Source organism: Panicum virgatum, chromosome 6N, assembly GCF_016808335.1.
Source record: "Panicum virgatum strain AP13 chromosome 6N, P.virgatum_v5, whole genome shotgun sequence".
Taxonomy (NCBI): domain Eukaryota; kingdom Viridiplantae; phylum Streptophyta; class Magnoliopsida; order Poales; family Poaceae; genus Panicum; species Panicum virgatum.
This window is the reverse complement of record NC_053150.1, coordinates 30747736-30758629: the sequence shown is the minus strand read 5'-3', so window position 1 is coordinate 30758629 and position 10894 is coordinate 30747736. Positions and strand designations below refer to the sequence as shown.

At 41.7% G+C, this 10894-nt stretch overlaps 2 protein-coding genes across 3 annotated transcripts; one reads left to right on the top strand and one right to left on the bottom strand.

The window, feature by feature from the left end:
* Positions 1 to 752: 752 nt before the first annotated feature.
* Positions 753 to 3370, bottom strand: LOC120678554 (caldesmon-like). Of its 2 annotated transcripts, none has more exons than XM_039959797.1 (2): positions 2882 to 3370; positions 753 to 2025 (listed from the first exon to the last, which is right to left on the bottom strand). In XM_039959797.1, exons 1-2 carry the CDS (start codon positions 3241 to 3243, stop codon positions 1506 to 1508), a joined length of 882 nt encoding a protein of 293 aa, XP_039815731.1. In that variant the 5' UTR covers positions 3244 to 3370; the 3' UTR covers positions 753 to 1505. The 2 variants fall into 2 exon arrangements, with proteins under 2 accessions (XP_039815731.1, XP_039815732.1); XM_039959798.1 differs by having other exon boundaries at positions 2882 to 3352.
* Positions 3371 to 8332: 4962 nt separating this feature from the next.
* LOC120678052 lies at positions 8333 to 10778 on the top strand. The gene is made up of 5 exons (XM_039959213.1): positions 8333 to 8645; positions 9311 to 9437; positions 9553 to 9615; positions 10037 to 10090; positions 10194 to 10778. The coding sequence occupies exons 2-5, from the start codon at positions 9366 to 9368 to the stop codon at positions 10776 to 10778; spliced, it is 774 nt and encodes a 257-aa protein (XP_039815147.1). The 5' UTR covers positions 8333 to 8645; positions 9311 to 9365.
* Positions 10779 to 10894: the final 116 nt, after the last annotated feature.

Sequence of the window (10894 nt, the reverse complement as noted above, 5' to 3'; positions counted from 1 at the left end):
GCAACAAGAGGTCCAGCTGGGATTAACAATAGGATAAAGTAGGAAAAAAATGTGTGCTACTTCAGTATGGCAATGTATTTATGCTAATTACTTAAAATCTGCACCAACCAGTTCATTCCACAAATAAAATATAAAAAAACATGACACCAATCATACTGATCTTTAGTATGTTACTGGCCTTTCTCCTGTGAAAGAGGGGAACAAATGTTTCAAAAAATACATTCAGAAAGATGAGACAAGACTGTGACCAAACTTGCAGAGATTGGCAAACAAAATCTGAATGAACAATACTGATAAAATCAACATCAGAGATTGGCAAAAAAAATCAAAATTAAAAGAAGAGGATCAATCAATGAGTATTTCTTCTAGTCCTTGCTATAATTCCAATGGTCTACACTCTGACCACACTGCAACAGGGCCAAGTAGAAAAAGGACCAATCTGAATTAACATATATGTAGTATATCAGGTTTTAACATATATGTAGACTGTGACCATACACAGAAATGAACTATTTTTCCATCAGAAATGCTAGCTAAGCTTGTGTATGTCATCAGTAGCTTATATATGTAGTATATCAGGTTTTAATTTTTACCACATGAATAAAGTCAGATCTCTGCTAAATGGTCTTGCCTGACCAAAAATTGAAAACAGAGCACAAAGGTGGTACAGCACACAAACCACAAATAGCACAACTTATGTGATTAAGTTGTTCTGATAGACATCGATAGGCATAAGTATCTCAACAGACATATGCAGAGACATCAATTTTCCAGTAAAGATTCAAGAAAAATTCCAATCTTGTTCCCACACACTAGATTCCAGCACATACAACAGTTAGTAAAATTCCAGCACCACATGCCAGCAAAGAAGTGACATATCTCAGATGAGCTGTATTTTAGCTCAATTATAAGAAGTGACATAGAAGCACTAGACACTCCCACCTCCACTGCCTCCTAGTATTTCAGCTAGAATTTTAGCACGCATGGCCTCGACATATGCCCTCTGTGTGTCATCAAGAGCACTCGTGTCCATGAACATGATTTTTTGGTCCTCGTCCTTCTTCTTTGCAGCTGCTTTGCGCTCTTCCGCAGCTGCTTGAGCTCGTGCCTTCTCACCCTTGAGCCTTAGTCTCTCCTCCTCGTTTGCTGCCTTGCACTCTTCCGCAGCTGCTTTGCGCTCTTCAATTGCAACTTTGCGCTCCTCAATGGCCTTGATTTCCGTCCACCTTGAGTCCTTGTCAATCGCAAGCCTCTCCTTTGATTCGATCATCTTTTGTATCGCCTCCTTGTAGCCATCGGCATCTTTCTTCAACCTCTCTTTCTCCTTCTTCCTCCCTGCAGGCCTCTTGCTCATTTCATCAGTTCCTTCGTCCTCCTCATGAGCTTCAAAATCTGTTGAAGACGAACAATTGGACTTTGGCTTCTTTGGTGGGCATTCAAACTCCCTATCCATCCACTTCTGATTGTTTTGCAGCAATATCCAGCAATGTTGCATGGTAAAGGGCCTATGCTTCTACTGATCCATGGCCTTGTACCTCTCCTGGGCGAGGTCGGTCTATCAAAGCAAAAAAGAACAAAATGTCATGATGAAGTGAACAAAATGACTTACTCACTTGTTCTTGAAATGGGACTCCACTTGGATGTTGGCGAGTAACTTGAGCAAGACATGACTTCCATTTATTACAACATTCTTGGATTGTAGACCAACGATGCTGGAGCGACCCGATTGTTCTAGTCATTGTTGTATTGGCATTACAGTGAAAGTGCTCTGAGATGCGGCTCCAAAAGGTGCTACTACTCTGATCAACTCCTGCAATGGCATCAAGGGACACAAACTCCCATGCCCTGATCAAGGCAACATCTTCATCTGATGAATAATTGGCAGACCTGTGTCCTTTTTTCCTTGTTGGACTGATCAAATTGTCGTCTTCATCATGTTCCTCATCAGCACTTGGCAATGGTTGGAAGAGAGAGATATTTTCTACTTCAACACTTTCATCCATCATATTGGAAAAAGAGTGGGCACTGCACATTCAAACAAATTCATCATATATAGTGATGCATGAACTACATATTTAAAAAACTTGGTCCAAGTAAGGAACTTCATCATTTGTACTAAAAAGATTATGAGCCATTAATTTTAGGACAAACAGAGTAGTGCATGTGAATCCACGAACAAGCAACAACTAAAACAGAGTAGTGCATTTGTACTGAAAAGGCTGAGGAATACTCTCGGCACGTTACAAGAATATCTGAATGATTCTAATTTCTTTGTTTCCGCTGTGACTGCCCTAGCTAGTGCTCCGTCAGATGCTCCTGCCCCTAAAATTTATGTTGTGGACGGGACTGGGAGAAAGAACGGTTATTGCAGTGGTTGACGAATGACACAGCTCAAGACAATGATGTGAATCTAAAAATAAAACCTGAACTCGAGTAAATAGCTAAGAGTGACGAAACATGGAGACTATGGTCATTCCATGGAGATAAGTACTCTCTGAATATTGAACTAAAGACATTATTCAACTAAACCATTTTCATACTGCTGCAAGCTTGGCCCTGACATAAAAGACACTTAACTTGTTACTGGGTACTTATTGTCTTGTAGTTTTACTTTATGCATTATGAATAAACTCATGCATTGCCGATAAATGTACTAGTCGAATCATATTATGGACACAAAAATTTCCTTCTGAAGTTATGTGTGCTTAAGATCAAAGATTCCAATAACTGGATGATATCAGCTTTCAGGAATCTTTGATCTTACATGATACTACTAATCAGCAATCACTAATTAATAATCAGTAACAACAACAATGGTCTTCTTCAACAACAACTACATATTTAAAAAACTTGCTCGAAGTAAGGAACTTCTGAAATTTACCTTGCAGCATGGGTGTCTTCCTCGGTGCCACAATTGGGAGCTGCGATGCTTGCCGACGCTGAAGAATTTGTTGTCGGCGTTGAAGCAGAGTCCACCAGAGTTGAAGAAGGCATCTTCTTCTTCGGGCCCGGCTTCTTCCTCGCTGCCTTTGCCAAGCCGGTGGTAGGTTTCTTGGGCTGTCGTGGGGCGTTCGGCCTTGATGGCATCAAGCTTGTCGCAGCAGTCGGTGAAGCGACCACCCACGGTGCCCTTGGCCCAAGAAGGGGCGCTGCGCCCATGGGGGGCATGGCTGGTGACCCCTCGATGGAGGGCATGCCCATGGGCGGCGCGGCCAGCCACCCCTCCACGGGGACCATGCCCATGGCTGCGACCTGGGAGAGGTTGGGTCAGCGCACCGCCCCGGCGGCCTCCATGGGCGGCGGTCTCCAGTGAAGCATGGGTGGAGGGGGACGAGGCGGGCGGAGGCTTGAGGCGGGCGGCTGTTGGTAGCCGTGCTCGTCGGCGACCATCAGGAGGCAGAGGCGGTGGCGGTGGGCTCGGTGGTGCCGGAGGGCGCGACCCGGGCGGCGCTGGGCGCGGTGGTGCCGGGGGGCGCGGCCCTGGCGGCCCCCGGGAGGATGGTCTGGACACATGGGAAGGGATGATAGTTCCTTTCTATGGGGGATTGGAGATATAATTTTCGGGATTGAGAAAAAATAAAGGGGAAAAGGAGATGGAAAATCAATCTGTTGGAATGGGTTTTTTCATCATCAATTCTCTATGTTGAGAAAAAATAGAAAGGAGAAAAGGAAAAATCAAACTGTTGGAGTTGCTCTTAGTTCCCAAAAAAAATGTTGGGCGAAGATTTTTGAGAACTTTTACACACAAATTATGAGAATTAAATATAAATTAATTATAAAACTAATTGCATGGAAAATCACGAGACGAATCTATTAAGCCTAATTAATCCATCATTCGAGATTGTATGATTGGTACTGTAGAACAACATTATCTAATCATTGCATAATTAGATTCACTAAATTTGTCTCACGATGTTGCCAAAGGTTATGGAATGGGTTTTATCACTTATCCACATTTAATACAACTAATTAGTGGTCAAACGTTGAAGTTACTGTAGCATAGAAAAAATTTTGGGTACTAAACAAGCCCTAAGCATTCGAGATCAATGCCGTGCAAGTACATCAATCTATTATGCCAAAATTAGGGTATATAATAGGCAATTGTAAACAAATAAATTTGCTTCCACCCTATGCTAAATCCAAATACAACATAAGCAAAACTGAACGATAAGGTTATTCATAGAACTACACAGACATTTCCAAGCATATTATCACATCATTGTACTTCAAGCTTGCATGACTGACAAGCTCACTTTATGACCTGCCATACAATGAGAAAAATAAGACCAAATCAGTTTGTGTAACAAAAATTGGCTAGCCACATGTAATACATGATAGGAGAGAGAGAGTAGTATAGGTGAATGGGCTTATACACTTATTAAGTGTGAATTGTCTTATGAACCTTTAAAATCTATGAAAGGCCAAATTGTAGCAGTTTTTATTGTTGAGCATCGGATTAACAATGAGTATCGCAAGATTCTTGAAGAAGGAGATGACCGATATATGCATATCACCTTAGAATTATGTTTGGCCGAGGTGTTCTATGTTAAGCATCCTCCTTAGAAAAGTGCTAGTTCTGGTTGTTGTTTTTTGACGTGTAAAGCTCGTCAAAAAGGCTGGAGGGCATGTTAAAAATGAAAAATCATCACCAAAACATCAAGACCAACCGAATTCTTATCTACATCAAGGTAACAGTGCTACTGCACCGTACTCATTATTTGGATCGATCACTCCATGGTTTTGGCCCAATCCTTGCTTTTATTCAACTTTGGATTACAGTAGAATCCATATGCAACCATATATCATTCAAGATCCTTATGCATATCCAAATTGTGGAGCATCACAAAGACTGATTATCGTTAATAGTGATCCGGTTAGAAGTGTACTTATTAATGGTAAAGGAGGTGAGAAGAACAAGGAACAAGACAATAAGTGTTTGCATCTGAGGTGGTGTCCCTCAGACTCATCTCATAGTCAAAAGAGGAGGCTGCAGTGGATGCACAAGCAAGAATCAATGGAGAAACAGGTTGAGGTAGTACCAGCAAGGTCAGTAAATTAATAACAAGCAGGTATGGAAGTCGAAGCGAGTTGTTTCGACATCACCTTGAATTAGAGCAAGTCATGATCGATGAATAGCTTCATCGCCCTTAGAAGCAATATATGGCCAATGTATTATTCATCATCATCTTTAGATAATTTTGGTCCACAAGATTATTTTTTGGTACACAAGCTTTGCCAAAAAAACATAGGAGGGCATATGTTGACGACTAAAATTGGCACAATTCAGGTTCGCTGACAACTAGGTTAAGGTTTTATGTTGCCTAATTCACCTCCTCTCCCTCTTAGCCTACGAGAACCTGATTCCTTTCACTCACCATATATATATGAATGGGCACGGCCGATTGAGGGCATCCCAATCGATTCAATACAATTTGCCCTTTACTTTTTCTTCTCCAAACCCTAACTTTTCCAACCCCATCTGTTGTTCTTTATGCATCTCCACGGGGTTCGAGGGTGTTCTGATTGGCCTGCTGACTTCGAAGCAATCCTAGATCTTCAAGTTTCGACGGGCCCCTCCCGAGCTTGAGAATTTATGTCTTTGCCGTCTCTTTGTAGAATCAGTCTGCCCTACCGGTCTGACCGGTCGGCATGGGGAGGCTGGTAGTGTTGATCGTGTTGACGATCTGCTATGCGTTCTAGCACATTCAAGGGTGTTTGGCCGGATTCCGTGTCAACACAATTCCAGCAAAAAATTTTAAGAAAGGAAAGACACAGAAGTTGCAAGTATGAAATCCAATATTGATGGTGGCCACTTTTTTATGGATAAGTTGCGAAGGTTCAAGACAAAGACAGCAGGCGAAGATAATAAGCGAATGCCCTAGGAAAGCTTTAGAAAGCAAAGCGGCGCTTTGGCTCGATGAAGCAAAAAACATAACGGTGGAATCCAAGAACCGGCCGGCCCCTCCTAGGCTGGACGCCAATCACCATATGAATAGTCTCGTTAATTTACTTTACTGTATTACAAAGGGCACTTATTGTTTTCATTTATTATTACTAACTAGTGGAGATGCACGTATATTTATAAAAATCCAAATCGAGCGATGGATCAAATGGAGAAAAGATTGGGAGCCGACAAACCTGGACCGAAACCGAGCACCACCGCTAACCGCGTTCACTGTCCTCGATGGATTATGCAAATTGATAAACCCTGGTGAGTCACCAGAACAAACTACGGACAACAAAAGAAAGAACAAGAGATCAAATCAGAACAATAATCAATATGAATCAGTAAAATAAGAAGAAATTCAATGAAAAAACCTTGGAATCGTGGGCCAGCGTGCTGGTCCTGCTACTCTTGCCGTTGCCGAGTCTGGACTCCAAGTTGTGGTCTTGATGCTGCTTCTACGGTGGCGTCGGTGGAGACGGTGTTGCGCCGCCGCAGCCCAGCAGCCGGCCTAGGGCGACTGCCCTTGTCACCTCCACGACGGCCACGACTCCAGCGATGGGCCCTAGAATAGCTGCGGCGCCTGCGCCGACACCACCACCATCGGCCTCCACACCCTGTGCGCCTCCCATAGCCGCGAGCAGAGGAGGGAGGCTGCGGCGCTCTTCCCCGGAGCAGGGACACTCCGCGTGTTTGAGGACGCGGAGCAGGAGGCGTTGCGCGGCGTGGCGCAGCGGCGTCTAATTCGGGGACGGCGAGGAGGACCCCGAGGACGGCTCCCATCGCCTTCCCCCGTACACCGGCGAGATGCGGAAAGAATGGGAAGGAAGGGTTAGGGGAGTGGCGGGGGATGGGGACAGGAGTGGGAGGCACGAGCCGCGCTGCGGCAGGGAGGGGGCGGGTGGAGGAGACGGCGGTGGAGGTGGAGGTGCGGAGGCTAATCGACTGATTGAATGATTGATTGATTGATACTAATTACCAAATAATAGGAGCAGCAATTTAGGAACAAATTAGATTTGGGTGCAACAAAAGGCAAGGCTGATAGTTTGTCCCACAAGACATGCATTTTTTATTTCATAACCATGCCATATATATAATCATACAATATTTATTTCCTTTAATCAGAGAATACACGACTGATTTCTATCTATAATAGTATCCATAATGTAAATATCTTTAATTGAAAGCTACTTATTTTGATTCGATATATAGTGATTTATATAATCTTCTTCTATAGGAAAGCATCATGTGATTATATCTCTACCGTGCAAAGTCATGTATATATTTAGAGAAATTCTACACCCTTGTGATTCTTCCCTCTACAGAAAGTCATTAGCTTTTCCGACTCACCATGTCTTCTCCTAAGTCAACTACAAGTCTACAAGCCCCACTATCCAATGGTGTGACTTACCTGTGGATCCAAATAGCATCATCATTGGCCATATTGATGTGCTGGACGTACTCAACTTCTCATCGATGTGCAGACTCTGGGCATCGATCTGCAAGGAAAGTAATATGCATGCTAAGATTACAAAAAGAAAGTAATTAATCAATTCTAAGTGAATAAAGAAAGTAAATAGAGAAATTTTAGTAAAACATAATATACATGCTAAGATTACACAAGGAAAGTAATTAATCAATTCTAAGTGAATAAGGAAAGTAAATTGAGAAATTTTAGGAAAAAATAATATGCATGCTAAGGTTACACAAGGAAAGTAATAAATGGTACAAAGGTGGGTAAACAAAAGTGCTTGGTGTAAAAAGTATTGACATTTTGGCAGAAACATTTTAGAAACGTTAAAACCATGGGTCTCCACATCTCCTGTAAACCTCTCGTGTTGACAAGTGGAGCCTCTGTGAAGAGTAAGGTGGCCCTAATCTTAGTGAGAAAGGATTTCAATTCTTTCATCCTTTATAGTATAAATTCTAAACGAACTCCAATCAATTCATATATTCAGACAAACCACATAGTCATATCCGTACGATATTACATTAATTAATTTTATAAAAGATATAGGATGTTGTTTTGCCGAACACCTTCCAAAACAGTTTTATCCTTCAGCTCAATATATAAGACAAGCTGCTCTATCAGAGGATCCACAGCGTATAAAATAAAGGGGAAAGCTATAAGTCACTCGTGTGATTTGGGGTTGTCTCTCAACCGAATTTGTAGCCGTCCGATGCTTACTAGGATTGTGTTGACCTCCCCGATCGGTCCGGTGCGATCTTTTTTTCAACATCTCTGACATGTAGGACCGGTTGCTCTGTTTGTATTTTGGATTCCGCGCCGATATTTTATCCCCCCGCCTCTTCGCAGCTTCAGTCTCATCATCTTCCACTTTCCCATTCCTCTTCCGTCTCATCGTCTTCCACTCTCCCCATTCCTCTTCTTCTTGTAGGTACGGTGATTCTAGGGTTGCATCCCCTGCTCCGATTGATTCCGTTTGATCTATTATGCGTCTCTATTTGCTTGCATTTGTGATTCGATTAGGTCGTCTTCATCTATTTGCCGATTTTGACTGTGATTCCATTCTGTTTTCTGGATGATTTAGTTCAAGCGGTTTCGTCGAACTCGTCCGCGGCGACGACACCACTCCCTCCTCCGCCGGGGTGCGCTTGCGCCAGGACTCCGCCGGGGCGCGCTTGCGCTAGGAGCCTGCGGCGGCGAGGTGCTGCGCCAGGAGCGCAGGGTGCTACTGCGGTACGCCATCTCCATCTCCCCCTGAGTGAGCCCCGTTTGATGCACCCCTGTTCCGTGCTGTCCCCCCCCCCCCCTCTCTCTCTCTCTTGTTTGAGCCTGGGAGCATGATTCCTCTAGCTGCTGCAGATGTGCTGTCGCTGCCGAAACGAGATCCTCTGCAGTACGAGAGGTGGAATGAACGAGAACTGTCCGATCTGAAGCGGTAATGAACGTACCGATGTGAACAGTACCCCCGAGCACTGTTTGATACTGTTTACTGCAGTACTACGTCGGGTAATACAGATCTACATCGGGATACTGTAGCACTTGACTCATTTTACTATTCGCATCCGTCTACTGCAGAGGATCCGGTTCCGTCGCTGCCCTCTCTCGCAGTCTCTCTCTCTCTCGGAGTGAGCTCTGGTAGTTTGTTTCTTCGTTTTCCTCTATAGTGGAAGCCATAACCATTGTTTTAGTTCATTTTTTTCTAGTTTCATGTTCCTTTTTGCTGGAATTACACTATAAACATTTATAAGTTTTGCTTATTTTCCTGGTGTAAATCATGAACAATTGTCATGTAAGTAGAGTGATACATGAGATAATTTTTTTATCTCATTTGTTTATTTCATTTTGCTTTCTTCATTTTTGTTTATATCATTTGTTCTTATTTTTTTACAATTTTGTAGATGGCAAGGAAGAGATCTAGGGATTTTATTGACATTGGTAGCACACACGAATCTGATGGTGATGAAATTGAAGATATCTCTGATTCTGTGCCTGACAGTGAGAGTAATGGTTTTTCAAGACTCTGAAATATGTTGTTGCTTTTTTTAAAAGTTCATATGTATGTTTTGTGCTTTTATAATACTTATTGTTAATCTTGATAATATTATATTTGTTTTTGTGTTTTGGTTTCTTTTTTTTACAGTATCAATCTTCCAGTAGTGATGAAAGAATCAAAATTGCTGCCTACAAGGAAGTTCTTAAGAATGTAAGTTACTACTATTTCTTTGTCCTGTATCCTAGCCCTGTAGATGATTTTGAAGTATTTTAATTTTTATTAAGAGAGCTTATTATTTTATTCATTATCACTGGTGTACTGGTTGCAATTTGGGAGTGTGCCCATTTGTTACGAAGTGGTTAGTTCTTGTGAGCCGGTGGTGATTTTGTATTTTGCAATGTAGATACTTGGTTAATTATATCTTTAGAGTATCCTGCAGCATACTATATGTTACTCTTATTATTGGAAATGTAATTGGTATTTTGATGCTTCCAAAGTTCAGTATTGTTCTCACTAGGTAATCAGCTAAAATATCAGTACAATGAACTCATTTTCTTATGGCTTCCAAAGTTCAGTATTGTCCTCACTAGGTCCTGACTATCTTCTATTTTAATTTGCTTTTGTTTGTCAGTACAATGAACTCAAGATTTTGAAGAAGAAGCTTGCAAAGACTATAACTCATGAGGTTCTACTGTTTATATCATATTTTCTATTGTGGTTATATCATCCGCTAAATATATTCTTTATTGATTACCTTTTATCTTCTTATTCTTTTTCTTATTTATTAGGAGGCAAAGAAACATAATTCTTCTACAAGACCCAAAGAAGTTTTTACTAGATTTTCGGTTACCAGCTTCTCATCTGTTTTGGAATCTCTTTCGGCTGATGATCGCAAAGTTATTGATAAATATGGATTGGGTTCTCTTTTGTTGTTTGAAAAGTGTTTTGTTCCTAACAAGTTCATCAAGTGGGTAGCACAACTAGTGAATTATAGGTCAGCTGATATAGTTTTTGATGGCAAGGTTATCTCTCTTAAAAAAGAATCTGTTCATTTGGTTCTTGGCCTCCCAATTGGTGCCACACCTTTTCCTTCTGATTCGTCCAGTTGTAAAGCTATTGTCTTGTCAATGTTTGAGAAGCAGTCCATTCCTGCAGTGTCCTTTTTTGCCAACAAAATCACCAACCATGAAACAAAGTCTGATGAAGAGTTGGTTACCTGTTTTGCTCTTGTTGCTCTGAGCAGTTTTCTCTGTGCTAACACTTCAAATGTTCCATGCTATCAATACTTTGGTATTTTTGAGAATATTGATAATCTCAAAGAGTTTGATTGGTGTGGATATATTTTGGATTGGTGTGGATATTACATTAATTAATTTTATAAAAGATATAGGAAGTTGTTTTGCCGAACACCTTCCAAAACGGTTTTACCCTTCAGCTCAATATATAAGACAAGCTGCTCTATCAGAGGATCCACAGCGTATAAAATAAA

What these genes read in the sequence shown, in the direction of transcription:
- LOC120678554 (XM_039959797.1), bottom strand. Translation starts at nt 3,243, where the DNA reads ATGGGCATGGTCCCCGTGGAGGGGTGGCTGGCCGCGCCGCCCATGGGC. An exon ending in GAAGACACCCATGCTGCAAG is followed by an intron (nt 2,026 to 2,881) that starts GTAAATTTCAGA and finishes TTGAATGTGCAG; the next exon opens with TGCCCACTCTTTTTCCAATA.
- LOC120678052 (XM_039959213.1), top strand. Translation starts at nt 9,366, where the DNA reads ATGGTGATGAAATTGAAGATATCTCTGATTCTGTGCCTGACAGTGAGA. An exon ending in TGGTTTTTCAAGACTCTGAA is followed by an intron (nt 9,438 to 9,552) that starts ATATGTTGTTGC and finishes TTTTTTTTACAG; the next exon opens with TATCAATCTTCCAGTAGTGA. An exon ending in CAAAGACTATAACTCATGAG is followed by an intron (nt 10,091 to 10,193) that starts GTTCTACTGTTT and finishes CTTATTTATTAG; the next exon opens with GAGGCAAAGAAACATAATTC.